At 53.6% G+C, this 18,872-nt stretch overlaps 1 protein-coding gene across 1 annotated transcript in view; it reads right to left on the bottom strand.

Annotated features, from left to right (window-relative positions):
* Positions 1-8,308, bottom strand: part of NHSL3 (NHS like 3) — a 28,966-nt gene extending 20,658 nt beyond the window's left edge. The window contains exon 1 of the mRNA XM_069479723.1: positions 8,057-8,308. Within this exon, the coding sequence (XP_069335824.1) occupies positions 8,057-8,282 (226 nt within the window). The 5' untranslated portion in view covers positions 8,283-8,308. The remainder of the gene's footprint in view (positions 1-8,056) is intronic.
* Positions 8,309-18,872: the final 10,564 nt, after the last annotated feature.

Genomic DNA, 18,872 nt, shown 5'->3' with positions numbered 1-18,872 from the left:
AATTGTGTGCCACTGTGCCTAATTTTTCTTATTTTTTTGTAGAGACAGGGTCTCACTGTGTTGCCTAGCTGGTCTCAAACTCTTGGCATCAAGCAATCCTCCTACCTTGGCCTCCCAAAGTGCTGGGATTACAGGAGTGATCCACCTCCCAACTGGCTCATCCCAGCACTTTCCTTGAGACAAAAGTTTGTTTTGATACCTGCCTTTTCAACCAGAACAGTTTCCTCAAGGGCAGTGACTGTCTCACTCCTCTTAGCAACCCCAAGCTCAGCACACAGCAGGTGTACTTTATGTGTGGAATAGAAACTGGTAGTAGGCTAGGCGCAGTGGCTAAAGCCTATAATCCTAGCACCCTGGGAGGCTAAGGCAGGAGGATTGCTTGCAGTCAGGAATTTAAGGTTGGTGTGAGCTAGGCTGATGCCATGGCACTCTAGCCCAGGCGACAGAGCAAGACTCTGTCTCAAAAAAAAAAAAAAAATAGAAGACTGGTGGAGGTGGAGATGGTGGGGCTGGGGCTTGGGTACTATGTACTATTGTAGCAGCGGTGATGGCACTTGTTTACTGCTGGCGGTGGCAGTGGTGGTGTTGCATAGTGATGGAGGCATATGGACCAGAACCCCAGGCACCACAGGACTGGGCCTGAGTGCCTCCTGACTCTCGTGGAGAATGGTGGTGAAGCCCTCACCAGGCTAGAGACTTGGAGGAGGGTATCCTAAGCGGACAGGAGACCCTACTTAGTAATCTTCCTACCAGAAACCTTGAGGGAATCATGCATTTTGCAACAAGATTCTGGGTTTAAACCCCCTGTGGGCTGAGTGTCTCTATCTCCCCTTCCATGCCCCACACACAGCCGGGCACCCTGTGAGTGGGGCTGACAGTCCTTTGATGAAGCAGCCCCCAAGGACTGTGGAGCAGAAGGGCATAGAGTACAGTGGGGTATAATAATGGGGGAGGCGGACAGAGATTTCACCCCGCTTGCCCAAGGAAGCTGCAGGGATTTGGCTGACTTCCCAAGTCAGCTAAGGGGCTGGAGGTGGCTTGGGGTGTAAACATGGAAGGTGTGTGTCTCTGCTCTGCCAGCCCCACCATGTTCACCGTGGCCAAAACAATATACAATGCCTCCTCTCATTAGATTTCTTCAGCATGTGACAGGCCGTGAGCAGCTGAGGCAGCTTTGAGGGTCTGGAGAGAAAGGGATTTCCAAGGGGCAGGCGGGGAAGGGAGGCTCTCGATCTGCCTCTGCTGACAACAGTGTAGATTTTGGGGGCCACAGGATTCAGCCACCCCAGTCTGGCAGACCTTGCTGGCAGCCTTGCTACAGGGACTGCAGGGAGCGAATAGTGGGGGGAGGGCACACTGATCGAGGGCCCCTCCCAGGCTTGAGGGGAGTTTCCAGAAGGGTGAGGGAGAGACAGTTGGAACCAGCCCCTGAAGGTGTCAGAGGTAGGGGAGGGAAGGGGAGGTACCCTTGGCCTCCACTTCCTTCTCAGTTCTTCCCACCCCTGGTAGAGGCACCTCCTGGGGACAGGATTTTCCTTTTAAAGTCTGAACAAAGGAGCAGGGAAGCTGCAGACTGCCTGGCAGGTGTGGGCTCCTGGTCTGCCCTGTGACCTTGAGCAAATCACTTCCTCCTCTGGGCCTCAGCTGCCCGTCTGTATGTGCCATGAGGGCTCCCTGTGACATCCCAGGCCATCAACTCTGAGCATCTAGGATCCAGAGATGCCCATGTCTCGGGCCCGTATCAGATCACCACTTTTCCCAAAGCCACGTAGTGCCAGGCCCTGTTTGGGGCAGGGCAGAAGGAAGTGGCAGTCAACCCAGCCCCTGCCCCCAGGGTTACTCAGAATAGTGAGGTATAGCCATATCTGTGCCCCACAGAACCCCAGATAGCCAGCTGGCCCCAGGCCCTCGCAGGTGCCTTGCCTGACTCCAGCGCCAAGTCCCTCAACCCCAGCTTCCCCTCATCCTTCAATTTTAGCTCAAGTGTCACCTCCCTGGGAAAGCCATCCTGCTCATCCCCAGGGATCACGGTGCTTTCTCCTTTGTCACACTTTTGACCTGTGATTCCTTGTTCAATGTCTGATCCCCCTCCACATACACTGAAATTGCTCGTGAGGACCAGACCTTGTCTCTCTTGTTCATCCTCAGGACAGTCCCTGGCACATAGCAAGTACGCAGGAAATATTTGTGAAATAAATGAGTGAGGCTCCCTGTCCCGTCTAGACCCTAGGCAGGTATTACCCATCCTTACCTAGGGACCTGGGTGAGCTAGACAGAGCAGCTACCCTGTTACACTCTTACTGAGGAACCCCAGCCTCCCCTGTGGAAGCCACTCCCCTTTTGGATGTATCCCATAGCAGAGGGAACTCTGCCCCATTACACTGGTCCAGGCCACAGGCCGAGCACACTGAGATGCCCCTACCCAAGAAGGTGGTGGCCAGGAAAGCATATACTGCCCAACTCCAAATCTCTTAAGCACCCTGCTCTAGAGCCTGGGGGCAATAATTTCTCCTAGGGGTATCACAGAGATGATGAAGTTGGGCCATGAGGGATGAATAGGAGTTCACTGGATGGAAAAGTGAAGGGAAGCACATTCTAGGCAGCAGAAACAGCACATGCGATGACACAGAATGTGAAAATACATGGAGTATTTATTGAAAGGCAAACAGACGCCACCCTGACCTCAGAGAGGCAAAGTGCCCACTACCCCAGGAGACTCTGGGCCCTCACTTTGCTTTAGCGCTACCTAGCCCTCTCCCTCAGGAGGGAGAAATGGCATTATTCATACCAGACTCTCCTTAACCATCTTCCTATGACGTCCAGGCCACTGGGTCTCAGTGTCTTAACCAGCTGTCCAAAGGCAGGCTCACTCCTCCAGCCTATCCTCAAACCCACAGATTCCCAGAACTAGCAAAGGTCTCAGAGGCCAGTAACCCCCGCAAGACAGGGCATGTCTGGCCCAAAGTGGAGCAGGACTTGCCCAAGGTCATGCAGCAGAGCAGAGCTCGAACTCAGGGGTCCCTCCACAACTCCACGCCAAGCACAGTCCTCCCTGAATGGTGGCCAGAAGGAACTTGGGGAGGCTGCCGTGAGTTGACGGGATTAAGTCTGCTGGGCCTGGCAGAGCGGCTCCCGAATCCTCAGAATCAGCACCATCCCCGCTCCTACCCGTCAGCCGCTGCCCACTGCCTGGGAGAAACCCTCAGAAGAGCTAGGTACTCCTTTCTCCAGAGCTGGTCCTAAGACTCTACGGAGGTTACCCCCCTCCAGAGCTAGAAACACAGCGAACATCATGTTGCTTGTGGAGTGTGGAGCCAGACCCAGTGGCTCTGTCACTACTGAACTGTGAATATCACTTCCACACAGGTGGGGACCTTGCCTGTCTGTCCTCAGGCATTCTCATCACCTTGAACAATGCCTGACATTACATGGTAAAGAATATGTTTTTTTCAAATGAATGAATCAGAGTGACCTTGAGCGACTTACTTTTACCCTCTGAAAGGGCCTTTTTTCACACCTACAAATGGTGACAACTGCCCACCTCACAGGTTGTCTTGAGGACAAGGGAAGACTTTCATGAAAATGCTTGGCTAGGCCAGCACAGTGGCTCATGCCTGTAATCCCTGCACTTTGGGAGGCTGAGGCAGGAAGATGGCTTGAGGCCAGGAGTTTGAGGCTAGCCTGAGCAACATACCAAGACCCCATCTCTATAAAAAAGAGAAAAATTGGCCGGGCGCGGTGGCTCACGCCTGTAATCCTAGCACTCTGGGAGGCCGAGGTGGGTGGATCGCTCGAGGTCAGGAGTTCGAGACCAGCCTGAGCAAGAGTGAGACCCCGTCTCTACTAAAAATAGAAAGAAATTATATGGACAACTAAAATATATATATACAAAAAAATTAGCCGGGCATGGTGGCACATGCCTGTAGTCCCAGCTACTCGGGAGGCTGAGACAGGAGGATCGCTTAAGCCCAGGAGTTTGAGGTTGCTGTGAGCTAGGCTGACGCCACGGCACTCACTCTAGCCCGGGCAACAGAGTGAGACTCTGTCTCAAAAAAAAAAAAAAAAAAAAAAAAGAGAAAAATTAACCGGGCGTGGTAGTGAGCACCTGTAGTCCCAGGTAGTCAAGAGGCTGAGGCAGGAGGATCGCTTGAACCCAGGAGTTTGAGGTTGATGTGAGCTATGATCATGCCACTGCACTCTAGCCCAGGTGACAGAGTGAGACCCTGTATCAAAACATTTTTTTTTAATTAAAAGAAAAGCTTGGCCAGGGTCTGGCAGGTAGCCTTCCTGTTACTTCTCTTCTGCAGATCAGCCAGGACCCTGCCCTCCTTCCAGTCTGCCCACCTCCTCCAGAAAGCCTCCCCTGATTATCTGCTGGGCTCCAGTCCTGGCACCTGTCCCAGAAACACTTCCTTCCCACACACTTGTCTAGAGTCCAGGTGATATTTCTGGAAAATATGGATCCCTGTTTTTGTTTTTTTAACTTTATCTTACATCTGAGTCCTCCCGTGGCACAAAGGTGAGACTCCACCTTCTGTGAATCCCCCGCAGTAATCATCATCCTGGGGTAACCAAGTGAGTTGTTTTCCAAACACGGAGCATGATGAACTTAGCCAATGCCCGAGTCCTCGGCATCACAACAGCAGAAACCTGCTACCTTGTGTATCACACTCCCAGTTCACAAAGCACTTGCATGTCTGCTATCTAATTTGATCCTTGAACCACCCCTGTAAAGCCAGGATTTATTATCCCTATTTTATAGATAAGGAAACTGAGGCTTAAAGGGGTGAATAACCTGCCAGCTTCACATAACATAAGAGGGCGGCAGAGTTGTTCTCATCAGCCTAAGAGCCCATTCCTTCCAGACCAGGCCCTTAGAGCTCAGATGACTAAACTTATAAACACAATAATAGAAACCCCTTTCATTTCTATGGTGACTTCTCTTTCATATAATTTTCATATCTGGCCAGGCATAGTGGCTCACACCTGTAATCCCAGCACTTTGGGAAACCAAGGTAGGAGGATCGCTTGAGGTCAGGAGTTAAAGACCAGCTTGGGCAACATAGTGAGACCCCATCTCTACAAAAAATTTAAAATTTAAAAATTAAAAATTAAAATTTTCAGCCAGGCGCAGTGGCTCACATCTGTAATCCTAGCACTCTAGGAGGCCGGGATGGGCAGATCATTTGAGCTCAGGAGTTCAAGACCAGCCTCACCAAGAGCGAGACCCCATCTCTACTAAAAATAGAAAGAAATTAGCTGAACAACTAAAAATATATAGAAAAAATTACCTGGGCATGGTGGTGCATGCCTGTAGTCCCAGCTACTCAGGAGGCTGAGGCAGAAGGATCGCTTGAGCCCAGGAGTTTGAGGTTGCTGTGAGCTAGGCTGACGCCATGGCACTCTAGCCCGGGCAACACAGTGAGAATTGTCCCCAAAAAATAAAATAAAATAAAAATTTTCATATCCTCTCTTATGAGAATCTTGGTGAAACAGAAAGGTCACAGACCCATCAAGGCAATGTCCAGCCAGAGGATCACCCCTGTGACACCCTTTCTTCCCCTTGAGACAATAATGGAATCAGTGAACCCCCAGAGAAGTTACTGTCTAATGTCACGGGAATTGCTAGTAGCTGAGCCAGGATTTAAACTCTCATTTGCCTGACTCTGATACTCTCCCCCAACTATCAAGCTCCCTCACATCTCTCCGGGCCATTTCCCACCTGTAAAGTGGGTTGGATGAGAAGATCTTTAAGCCTTACCCCCTGCTCTATGTCCTTGAGAGAGTCATGAAAATAGGACCAGTTTTGGAGGCAGGTGATTTGAGTGTAAATCCCAGTTTGGTCAAATCAGTCACTCACTGTTTCTGAGCCTCAATTTTTCACATCTGCAAAGGAGATCAAATGAGGCAATGGATACAGGGCTCCTGACACATTCAGAATAATTAATAAATGTCAGATTTCCTCTCTTCTTCTAAGACTGTACAGGGCAGTGAGGGCAACAGGGAATCCCGGAAGATTGGTGCTCAAAATTCTATTACTAGCTCAGTTTTCCCATCTCACAGTAGGAGAGTCAGATTAGAGCAGTCAAGATGGCATCTCTTATGTCTTTGGTTCAGAGATTGGAATAGAAGAGACAAAGGCCCCTGACCCCCCAGGAATTTCCCGTGTAGACGTGTAGACTTCCCTCCCACCTCCCCGTCTCTATTCGGAACAGTCTCCCTGAAAGAGTTAAGCCTTCTTCAGGCTTCTCCTTCCTTGCCAGCAGTGCCAGTGGAGATTAGAAGGATCAGATTTATTTCTCTTAATAAACAGAAAAGAAGGTGGGCCAGGCAGGTGACAAGGAAACAATTGCAATAATAGGAGACTGGAGCAAAAGGGAACAGGACTTCCTCCAGTGGTACCTGGGGCCACCTCCAGCCCTGGGGAAACAACAGCCAGGGGCAGGGAGGTGTTGCCCATGCACGTGGGCTCACATAAGGCCGACCCGCTGCCTAGAAAGCCCAGTGCCACCCAATACCAAACACAAGGCTGGGGGAGGCCTGGCCAATGACCCAATGACCCCAAACCCAGGCTGTTGTAGCAGGGACCTACAGGCTCAGCTTTTCCAGCCCCCTGCCTCCAGACCAATCTGCCCTGGGGTACAACACTAGTCCACTAGCCTTCTGCCTGCCAATCCTGACAGTCTGACCACAATCCAGCCTGCTGCAATTCTGATCCATGTCTACTTGAGAGAGATGGAGATGACTTCAGACTGAATCCCAGTGGGGCAGCCCTGGGACAGGCTCGGTGTCCTGCTAGGACTGCAAAGCCCTTGGAAACACCCCTCACTCAAACCTTCCCTCAGGGCTTGGCCCAGCCATCCCAACCCCAGCGCCCTGACTTCTATTTGTGGCTGGGCCAGGGGAGCAGGGCCCTTATCCAAAAGGAAGATCAGGCCGGATGCAATCACACAAGAGGCTTTCCACCCTCTTCCTGACCCTTAAAGTGTTCCTTTTAATTCTCCTCCAGAGGAGGTGGTTAAAGGACACTGGGAGGGTAAACACAGGCGGAATGGGATGGGCCCACACACCCCGCCATTTCTTCACCTCCAGCACTGCAGCAGGAGGATAGGAAAGGTAGACTTCTGAGCCCCACCCTCTTGCAGAAACTCACGCCCTCCCCACCAAAAGGAAGAACAGAAATGGAGAAATGAGGAAGACCCAAGCAAGTGGCCAAAGATTAAATGACCCCAGCAGGGATAGGCCAGGTCACCGTCCCCTCCTTTCAGGCTGCCCATCTATCAGGGGAGGCCCAGGGGCTCAAAACTCAGAAAGACTGGGAATTAACTGTTGTGTTTTAAGTACCCACCACAGCTCAGGTATAGTCTCTCCATTTAGCTTGGGCCTTAGTTTCCCCCATCTGTAAGCACACTCCTGACACTGACATGTCCCCTCTACCAGGGCTGGAGAAAGGTGTGATGGGGTCGGGTGGTTGGTTCACCATGGTGAGCTCACCACCCCAGGAGGTGGATGTTTGTGGTTTGGCCCAGGTGAGCGGTGAGGGGGGCCAGGTGGGAAAGGCGTGCTATGCTCCGTGCTGGGTCCTCTGTGGGGCTGGAAACTCAGATCCACCTAAAGGGCTGAAACTCCTTTGGAGTGCAGTTGACCTTCCAGACCCAGAGGGACCCCCCCCCACCCAAGGCCACCTGCCTCTCCCATTGGCCCCAGGCCAGAGTGGAGTCTCTCACCCCCTGACTCAGCAGAGGGCAGAACCAGGGTGAGCCTGGGGGAGGGGGAATCTGCCTCTGCTCCAGAGCCAGACTGCCAGCACTTCCTGCCTAAGCCAGGGGATCTCTGCCCCAGCCTGGGGTCTCCTCCCCTCAGAGTGGGGCCGGGCTGACTGCAAGGGGGCGGTGCAGGATGGGGGTGCTCGGGCTGAGTCCAGGGCTCTTCGCTCCCCCAGCACCGGCGCCTAGGGGGTCACCCCTCTCCAACATGCCGTGGACCCCTGGCGTAGCCACCCCGGCCGCACCCCCGGCGCCGCCCGGCGCTCAGCCCAGGTGCCCGGGCGCCTTACCTCGGCCTTTGCCCTTGGCCCTCTTGGCCTTGTCGTCCGCCTTCTTGGCGCGGGGGGCGGCCGATTCGGCGCCCTCGGCCCCCGCCGCCTTCTTCTTGCGCCGCTTGCCCCGCAGCCAGCTGAAGGCGCGGCGGAGGCCGGAGCGGGACTTCTTCCTGCGCGGGGGGCCGCCCGGGCCCCCCGGCTCCTCGGCCGCAGGTGCGGCTGGGGGCGCGCGGGCCGCCATGGCGCGGCGGGCGGACCGGGCGCGGGGTCAGGCCCCCTGCGGCGCGGCGCCCATGCCCGGGGGCGGCCGCCGCGGGGAGACGCGCGGGGAGAAAAGTTTGGGCGGCGGAGGCCGAGCGAGCGCGGCGGGAGCGGCGCGGGCGGGCGGGGCGCGGAGGCCGGCCCGGAGGGAAGGAGCCGGGGCGGGAGCGGCCGCGGGGCGGGAGCGGCGCTGCCTGCTGCCCCTCCCCGCCTCCCCGGGCCCAGGGAGGGCGAGGTCGGGTCCCGGGAGACGGGGGTCCCGGGAGCCCGGGGCGGGGTCGTGCGCCGGCCGGGTCCCGAGGGGGCGGGGTCGCGGGGCCGGTCCCCGAGGGGCACCACGGAGAGTGGGGTTCGGAAGAGGGTGGTACGGGGGTGGGAATGGAAAGGGGAGGGGCTCAGCGAAGGGAAAGAGAAATGCTGGGGTGGGACCCCAGGAGAGTTGGGGGAAGAGATGGGGGATTCTGGAATTCTTCTGCTGGAATAAGGGAATTCGGAGAATTCCTTCCAGGACCCCGACGGACTGGGGAGCTTACTGGAGGAACAGAGGCCTCAAATAGGACCTGTGACCTACAGGGGGCATCTCCCTCTGTTCTGGGACTGGGAGTCGCCCCCTGGCTCTTTACCAAGCCTTCCCCCAGGCTCCAAGAAGCCTCCGTGTACTGCTGGAGTCCCCGCTTTCCCCTTTGGTGGCTGGGGATAGTCCTTCCTCAGTTTACCCTTAGGCTAGGCTTTGAGGCCCCAAGGCACCCCTGCCTGGGCCAAGATTTCCCAACAAGATGCTTCCGGACCCTTATGAGGGCAGATCTCTGGGCAGGTGAGAAGTGTGACTGGGTAGGCTGGTGGGAAAGGAAGCCTTCAGGAATCCTGAAAATGCTGTGCTCATTTCCTCCAGGCCTCTGGCTCTTTATTATAGCTGACCAAGCCCTTCCATATCACCTGATCCCACAACAAGCTAAGATGGAGGCAGAGCAGGGAGCGTTACCCTTAGTACAGGAGGGAAATTGAGGCCAGGAGGGGACAGGGGTTGCCCAAGAGCACAGAGGTGGTCAGCAGCAGACTAGCCAAGAGCATCTGGGTCTTGTCTCTGGTCCAAGGCTTCAAGCCCCAGGGGTTAGACATTGCCCTGGGGGCCAGCTGTAGGGTCAGCACCCTTGGACCCTCTCCCTCCATACCCTCTGTCCCCAGAAGGGCCTTGTGATTATCCCACCAGTTATAGTTTGTCACCCAACCTGACCCTGGTCACACAGCTTTCTTCTGGCCCTGGTCTCCGTGAGGGTAGGGCCCACTTGTCTGGGGCTCCCAGCCCAGCCCGCCCTGACACACTGTAGACAGCACTCACTATCACACTGTAGGATAGTTAGAGGGAAAGACCCACCTCTTCCTCTGTTAGTTGGTAAGTAGTGAAGGAAAGGTGTTACAGGCAGGGCTGAGACTTGCAGAGAGAGTGATCCGTGGGCCTTGGCCTGTTGGGTAAGTCTGGATGCGTGAAGGGAGGAAGGCAAACATACTTTGGCCTTTGGAAAGGGTGGTCAGGAGAGGGTTGTTGGTTAATCTCACCCCCCATCAGCCCTTGCAGCACCTCCTTTTTCCCAGTGGCCAGGACTGGCTAAATAATTTGCAGGGCCCATTGCAAAATGCAAATGCAGGGCCCTTTGTTCAAAAAGTAGTAAGAATTTCAAGAGGCAACAGCCGAGCATTCAATCAAGCATGGGGCCTTTCTGAGCACAGGGCCATTTGGGGCTGTACAGTGCACATGCCTGTGAAGAAGTTGGCCCTGCCAGTGGCTCCTAATTCCTCAGGGAAGGCTCCCCTCAAACTAGACTCCCCAGCAGTCAACCCGCACATTGGATCCCCTGATTTAGGGGTGGAGAGAGGCAGGAGGGGAATGAGGAAGTCAGAGCTGTATTCCCTTCCCTGCTCCTAACTCCAGCACTCAGACAGTCTCATCCCCCAGCCTGTACCACCCTCAGACTGGCAGCCCCAGCCTTCCCTCTTGTCCCCTGACCTAATGCTCCTGAGACACCTGGGAAGGGCCAGCCTGCGTCCCAGCTGCAGCTGAATCCGGCCCCTGGATTAATGATTGCTCAGCTCAGCCACATTTCTTCCCTGGCCTTGCAGGCAGCTGAGGGAGCTGACTTCCCAGCAGTCACTTATTGACAGGGCCCAAAGTCCAACCTGGAGCCAGGCTGTCACCTGACCATGCAGGAAACTGCCAACCTGTCCCTAGGGAGGAACCAGCAATAACCAGGCTTGAGGCAGCAGCCCAAGGGCCCTCCAGCTTTGCCCCTCTGTTTTTGGAAAGCCCAGGACCACCCGAATGTCACCCTCACACTCTCCCCAACCCCCCTCCCACTTGAGAGACCTGCTTCCACAGGAGCCAGCTTTGTCCCCTGCGGGGCCTGGCCTCTTCCCGAACAGACTCCTCATTGCAGCCTGGGCAGCCTGGCCAAGGTGTGGCTGAGCCTCCTTTTTACAAGGAAGACCAGGAAGGGACAGAGAGCCTGGGGGTGGGAGCACCTGTGGCTCCTCTCAGTTCTTAGACCAATTGGAGAGGCCAGAATTAGAGCAGAGGGCAAAGCAGTCCTGCAAAGTTGAAGACCCTCAGGTTTGGTGGGCGAGTTTGCAGGTCCCAGCCAGCATTCCTGTGTCCCCTAATCCCGGGCTCTGGGCATCGGTGTTAACATTTCAAACAACCTCCCCGCTGAGGTCTTCTTTGATCCTCCCAGCTTCTCTTAGAATCAGACCCCAAGCCTAATTCCACCCATTTTCCCCCTCACTGGGTTGAGAGGAGAAATAACTCAAGGTGTTAGTGGTGTGTGGCTTCGTGGCCACGGCCGGATCGCGCAGTCTTATGGGCCCCCAGCTCTGAGTTGGTGCCAGCTCCTGGGAGGCTGTGGGACAACAGAAGGAAAGAGGAGGGGGAAGAGGAGAGGGAGCCAGGGGAGGAGAAAGGAGGGAGCAGAGAGGTGCTTGTGGCCACTATCCCGTCTCCAGGTTTCCAGTGTGCAATACGTTGTTTCCCTTCATTCTTTCAACAAACATCTCCCAGGCACCAGCTCTGTTCTAGCTTCCAGAGATTGACCACAGGTATTCAGTGATCAGACTGTCACTCTCTTAGCTGTACACACAGTGTAGAAAAGTGGTTTTCACTGGGCACAAGGGCTCACGCCTGTAATTCTAGTGCTCTAGGAGGCTGAGGCAGGAGGATCGCTGGAGCCCAGGAGTTTGAGGTTGCGGTGAGCTATGATGATGCCACTGCACTCTACCGGGGGCAACAGAGTGAGACTCTGTCTCAGGGGAAAAAAAATGGTTTTCAAACTTTTTCTTTTAGTAATAGAAACTTTTTTCTCCCTCAGACAAAATCTACCCCAAATTCAGATGGATAAAATAGATTAAAGCAGTATTTTATATGTTTATTTTATAAATGAAAACATAACCTTTACTTACCATAAAGTAAATCAGTGGGAACCGTGATGACGTTTTGATGGACTATGAATTTGAAACCCTGAGATACAGGGGATGGTTATGGTTTTATCTGAGTGCCAGCATTCGGTTTATTCCTGCAGCAGTCTGTTTTAGTTAGTGGGTAAGTAAAAAATACTGAGTTTCATAGGTAAGCGGGAGCAAAATGGTAAGAGTTTTAACAACTTGGCAGAAATGTCAGGGGAAGCTGTATTCTGAGGTCTGCAAAGAAACAAGTTCTCCAGCCAGCCCAGCTTAATGGCCTGTCGAAAGTTAGCACAGAACACGAATGCACATGCGTACCTATATATGTGTTTTTCATTACTTTACATTGTCTGTAGGCCAGGCAAGGAGGCTCACAGCCGTAATCTCAACGCTTTGGGAGGCTGAGACAGGAGGATTGCTTGAGGCCAGGAGTTTGAGAACAGTCTAGGCAACATTGAGAGACACTGTCCCTTACAAAAAAATTTAAAAATTAGCCAGCCATGGTGGATTGTGCCTGTAGTCCTAGTTACTCAGGAGGCTGATGTGGGAGGATCCTTTGAGCCCAGGAGTTGGAGGTTGCAGTGAACTCTGATCAGGCCACTGTACTCCAGCCTGGGCAACAGAGTGAGACCTTGTCTCTAAAAAGAAGAAAGTTTTTATAGATAAATATACAGTATAAATGATTGTTGAATCCTAGAATGAGAAAACCAGGAGCCCTGCAGCTAACCTGGTTCTTATCTCAGTCCTGCCACTAACTTGCTGGGTGTTCTTGGGCAAGATGCTTGCCCTCTCTGGGCACCAGTTCCCCCAACCTAAACATCCAGCTTTACTTAGAAAGGAGTGTGTGTGGAGGCATTTCAGTATGTTGGGGTTTGAGGATGCCATGCACATTTGCAGAAGCCTTATTGACTCATCCTTACCACCCACCCCCATCCCAGTTCTGGGCCCAAAGAGGGCCCCGTAAACCACTGAACTGCCCGAGTCCGAAGGCAGAGGTGGGTTGCCATGGAGACATGCTTTGTTTCCCCAACTGTCTGGCTGCATCTGACAAACACAAAAAGCTCAGCTCAGCCAGATGGACACTGACCTAGGCCGAGAGAGCAGGGATTTCCTGACCCTGAGATTCGGAGGGCTCACTGCTCTCCAAGGACAGGGGCTCAGTTCTTCTCTGAAATGGGAAGATAACCAGCCTGCCCTGTCCATGGTAAGGCTTCATGCAGGGGGCTGCTGGCTGGTCCCCCTCTCTAAGTGTTTGCAGACACCCACTCCACCCGTCCTGGGCAGCAAGCCTGGCCCTGTGCCCAAGGGCAGGGCTAGGAGGGAAACACCCACACTCAGGGCCTTCTGGAAGCTGGGGGAGGGATTGAGATGTGTGGGCAGAGCTGCCAGCCCACGAAGAGAGGGAACAACTGGCTGTGGACTGTCAGAGATCCGTGCCCTCATCTCCCGTCTACACAGGGGCAAACACAAACACATTGAGACACACACAGGTTGACACACCCATGTATTCACCAATTCACGTTAGCATATCCAGATGCATAGATACACACTGATCCATCTAGATACCAGTAAACGCTCAGGTATGCCAAGGCAGACTGACATCTAAACACATATAAACAGACACAGAAGCACAAGCTCAGATACACAGATGCACCCCCACACATACACACTGCTAACACGCCCACATACATACCCGCTTGTACAGAGACACACTGCTGCGCAGACACACACGCACACATTCCCAGGTGCACAGACATTCACCCATGTGAAAACAGAGCAGCCCATGAACCGCAGACAGAGATATACACAGGCCTGTTACACACAGATACAAAGGGACAAACAGTTACAAGTAGAAACACAGATCCAGGCAAGGGAAAGAAGAAAAGGGAACGAAGACTTGGTGAGAGCCGATTCTGCAGCAGGCAGCATGAAAGGAGTTTTATCTGTGGGATCTTTTTGAAATCCTTACAATGATATGTGAAGTTGTTAGGATCATCTCCACTTTTTACAAATGCAATAATGTAAAATGTACGTGCTTATAAAAGGCCCCAATGATACGGAAGTAAACAGGGTAAAATGTGAACATTCCCCTTCACCCACACCTGCCCCGCCCCACCCAACCTCTGTTAATGCGAGTGGGCAGGATATACCCTTCCGGCCTTTTTCTGTGCATTTACATACAAGAATATAAAAATACTGCCAATGTGAACATTTTCCGCAAAACTAACTCAGAGAGGAGAAGAAATCGGACCAAGATCCCACAGCTAGTTAGTAGTGGAACCAGGGTTTGGATTTAGCCCTGGCTCACTCCTAAATGCTCTTGCTGCTGCCTCAGCCCACAGACAACCAATGAGATGCAAACGCACAAAGGGGAGGCCCAGGGCCAGACGGAGGGGCAGCACCTCTGGGCTGGGAAGGAAAGGAAAGGACAGTCTCTCTGCCTGGTCGCTCTGGGGCCCAATTCTCAGTCCCTTGTGTGGCTCGTCTGGTCAGAGGCGTTGGTTGTCCTCGTAAATTCCTGTTAAGGGGCAGGCGTATTCCTAGGACGGAAACCTTTGAATCATTGACTTGTACGTGATACCAGGCAGGTGACTAAGTGATGACATGCACAGTTCCAAGCCCCAGGACCATCACACCAGCTTGCCCCAGTCTCCTGACTGCTCTCTGCCTTCCTCTCCATTCTCCACACTGCCCCAGAGGGACCTTTCCTAAGGCTAAATCTGGACCTTATCCCTCCACTGCATAACCCGCCTCTGTGTCTCTAGGTAAATTCCAGTCTCTTGGGCATGCAGGGTCCTTCCCTATCTGCCTCTCTCAATATTGTCATTGGCAAAGCATTTCTCACCCTTTAGGACCCAGCTCAAATGCCCCTCTTTTTTTTTTTTTTTTTTTTTTTTTGAGACAGAGCCTCGCTCTGTTGCCTGGGCTAGAGTGCCATGGCGTCAAGCTCACAGCAACCTCAAACTCCTGGGCTTAAGCAATCCTTCTGCCTCAGCCTCCCGAGTAGCTGGGACTACAGGCATGTGCCACCATGCCTGGCTAATTTTTTTCTATATATACAATTTTAGCTGTCCAGATCATTTCTTTCTATTTTTAGTAGAGACAGGGTCTCGCTCTTGCTCAGGCTGGTCTTGAACTCCTGACCTCGAGTGATCCTCCCACCTCGGCCTCCCAGAGTGCTAGGATTACAGGCGTGAGCCACCTCGCCCGGCCTCTAATGCCCCTCTTGGCGACTGACTTCCCCAACTGGCTTCCCCATGCAGCATCCTCCCTCCCCTCCCTGGCCCGAGTCTGAGCAGCAGTGGTCACCACAGGACTTACAGTCACCATCACAGCATACCTGCTGAGGGACTGACTCCTGCACAAAGTACAGTACATAATCACCTCCCTTAATCTTCACAACAGCCTGAAGGAGGCAAGAACTACTGTTCCCATTTTACAGGTGGCTAAGTGAAGGCCCGAAGAGTTTAAGTCCCTCAAAATAAAGTCAGTCCTTGGCCAAGCCACATACAGTTTTCCGTTGCTCTCCCAGCTAGGCGGGAAGCCCTGAAGAGCAAGGGCTGACCTCCTTCCTCCCTGACTCCGCGGTGCCAGCACAGGCCCGGCACAGTGGGGAGGCGCTCAGTGAGTGGTTGTGGAGTGGGCCCCCATCTATTTGCTGTGTCTCTGAGGGGTAGAGTGAGAGAGGATAGGGAGACAGTTGGGGGGCTGGGGTACCCTGGGAGGGCCCTGCCAGCTGGGACTCCCCTGGGAAGTCACTGAAGGCAAGAATTCCCTCAGGATCTGGCTGTCGCTGCTCCTGAAGCCCAGGGATGGCCTGTCTGCACAGCGGTCCCTGCTGGGAAAGCAGGTGTCCTCTGGCTCCTTCACAGCCCCCTTCAGCTAGGAGCTCTCGGCCCATCTGTTATGAAATATTTACTGTTTCCCACTCTGCTTAGCTTGGTGCTAGGCCCTGGAGGAGGGGTCTGGAGAGCAGGGGACAGGGAACTGTCTATAGTTAATGATCACTTACCAGGTGCCACGGAATTCACAGAAACCCTAAAGGTTAGGTTCTCAGCTCTATGAAATGAGGCTCAGACGGGGAAGACACGAGTCCCAGGTCACACAGCCAGTGAGCCAGGATCCAGAGGCAGGCAGGCGTGTGCACATCCTTCCCTGCATCCTGCACCCCACCCCCCAGTCGGGGAGCACATGGGTCCAGCTCGGAGGAGGCTCAGGGAGGCCATTTTTAAGGTGGGGCTGTGGCTGGAACACAGCCCGCCCTGGTGGCTTCTCTACAATAACAACAGCTCGCCTTCAACTAGCACTTTCCCTTCCATTAGCTCATTCCGCCTTCCCCAGCCTCCCCACGGTGCCTATTATTATCTCCATTTGACAGAGGAGGGATGGAGGCTCAGCCAGCTCAAGTAACTTTCCTAAGGGTGCACAGCCCATGGGCAGCAGAGCAAGAGTAAACTTTCACATCCTAAATCTTCCTCCTGGGTCTCTCTGCTGTCTCCATTTCCATCTCCTCCAGCATCCTCCATGCTGCCCCAAGGGAGCTCTCTGAAACACAGATGTGACCATCTAGTCCCAGCCTTCTCATACCTCACACTGCCACCCTTTTGCCTATGGTGAATTTTTCAGCTGTCCCTGACTTCTCCACCTTTCAAGCTCCTACTTAGCCTACAGCTGCCAACCCAAATGCTACCATCTCCAGGAAGGCTTCCTGGATTTATCCAGCCAGACTGAAGCACTCCTAAGCACACAATGTCCCCCATACAAACCTATCTTAGAGCAATTATCTTATTATATTTATTTTCTTTCTTTCTTTCTTTCTTTTTGTTTTTTTTAGAGATTGCCTCTCACTGTGGCATCCAGGCTGGAGTGCAGTAGCATCATAGCTCACTGTAACCTCAAACTCCTGGGCTGAAGCCATCCTGAGTAGCTGGGACTACAGATGCGCAACACCACACTTGGCTAATTTTTTTATTTTTTGCAGAGATGGGGGTCTTGCTATGTTGCCCAGGCTGGTATCTTACTATATTTAACTGTTTGTCTGTCTGTCTCTCTCACCAGACGGTGAGCTTCTTAAGGGCAAAGACAATGATTTTTCAAGTCTGTCTTCAGTGCACATAGCTTTGGTACTTGTTGAATGAATGCACAACATCCCTGGGGGCTGGGCCTGGTGAATGATGGTGGAGCATTAACAGAAGTCGGGGCAGAAAGAGAAGTTGGTGTCTGGGGAGGAAAAAGAAGGGATGGCATTTTGCTTTCCACCATTTGGAATCCGAAGAGCCACTAGGACATCCAGCTAAACATGACATGCCTAGTAGGTAGGAGTTGGGGGTGGAAACTGACCAGGAAGAAAGGATATTAACTGCAAGCGCCATTAACTGAATCCTTACTATGGGCCAGACCCAGTGCTGAATACTTAATGTGCATTATCCCATTAGATCCCAGGAAGTGAGTAATATCAACCCATTTGATGGAAGAGGAAGCTGAGACTCAGAGAAGCAAACTAACTCACCCAAGGTTACACAGCTGGTAAAAGGCAGAGCCAGGATTTGAACCCAGGTCCATATGATGCCAAAGTCCATGCACTTATTCCCTCCTCCATATAGTAGACAAGAAAGGACCAAACTTAGAGAACATAAACCTTTAAGAGTAGAGAGTGGGAAGAAGAGATTAGAGAAGGAACTGTTCAAGAGATAGAAGGGAAACCAGCAGGGTGACATTTGAGGCCAAGAAAAGAGCTCCAAGAAGGGCCAGGTCAGCAGTGCCTACTGCCCCTGAGAGATGAAGCTAGGTTGGGTGAGGGGGTTGGCAGTTAGAAGGCAACTTTCCAGAGAGCTGTCTGCACATGCTAGTAACCGGGCCTGCAGAGTGGGAGGTGAGGAAGTGGAGGTGGTTGGCTGGGAAGAGGAAGAGAGAAAAGGGAAGGAAGGAGGCGTCCTGTAGGTGTGCGGGCCCAAGGGGGCGGGCAGAACGGGTTTGGGCTGGCCTGGAAATAGCGGGGATGGGATGTGAGCTGGGGGGAGGAGGAAGGGGTGAGCATTTGAGCATTTTAGGTTGACTAGACCGACAAGGACCCCGTCAACCTCTTCCTTGACAGCCTTGGAAGTCTCCCACCTCCTCCATCCCATCCCCATCTTTGCAGGCTGAGACACACTGTCCTCATTCCTCCCTCCCTCTCCCACTCTCCCACTTTCCCATGGCTCCCCCGGGGGTTGTTCAGGACCCGCCGCCCCCACCGGCGATCTGCTGTCTCACCCTGCCTGGCCCAGGCTGGCGAGGCAGGCAGGGAGGAGTTTCCAGGTAGGAAAGCGCTGAGTCACTCAGCGGCACATCTGGTCTCAGATCTTGATACCCAGCTGGAAGGGGCAGGAAGGAAGAGGGCTCCTCCCCCACTGGCTCTCCGGGCCTGTCCTGCCATTGCCAGCTGTTGGGGCGGGCCAGGGGAGGAGAGCCTTTGTCATTAACAGCCAGCCTTTGCCAGGCTGCCTCACCCACTCCGGCTGGGGTCCTTTACTTCTGTGACCGCCTTGAATGCTCAAACAGCCCTGGAAAATAGGATTGATCACCTCATTTCACAGGTGAGGAAACTCAGGGAGGTTAAGTGGCTTATGCAAGTTCACACAGATCTGGAGAGCTGGTCCACGGTGTCCCCATCCCTTGCTCTGGGCACACAGGAGGGAGTGGTGTATAAAGACAGTGAACGAAGGTGCCCAGGGGCTCAGGCATACCAGTGGGCAATGATTGCCAAAGCTGGGTGGTGGGAGGACAGGCCCACGCTCCTGCCAGCACGGCCCCTTCCCAAAGTCCCAGTGGAAGGAGGCCATCCTTCTGCCCCACCCACTGCCCCTGTCACTGACTGTGCTCTGAATCCCCGCCCCACTCCTCAGCATCCTTCAGCCTCTCCCCACCCCTCCCTGCTGAGAGGAATAGCTAGGGCCTTAGCAGGCCCTCCTGCCACCCTGGGGCATAGTGTTCCCATTGTCTTGAGCCCAGAGAGGTGTCCAGGTCCTGGGGGGCCAGATCAGATCATGCCTGGGCTTCTGATCTCTCCCTAGGCTGCTCAGCAGCCTTCCCTGGGACCCAGGCTGCTTTTTTTCACACAACGTGCAGGGTGACATTGGGCAAG

Source organism: Eulemur rufifrons, chromosome 8 (assembly GCF_041146395.1).
Source record: "Eulemur rufifrons isolate Redbay chromosome 8, OSU_ERuf_1, whole genome shotgun sequence".
Lineage (NCBI taxonomy): Eukaryota > Metazoa > Chordata > Mammalia > Primates > Lemuridae > Eulemur > Eulemur rufifrons.
The sequence above is the reverse complement of the archived record's forward strand: the minus strand, read 5'-3'. Positions and strand labels throughout refer to the sequence as shown.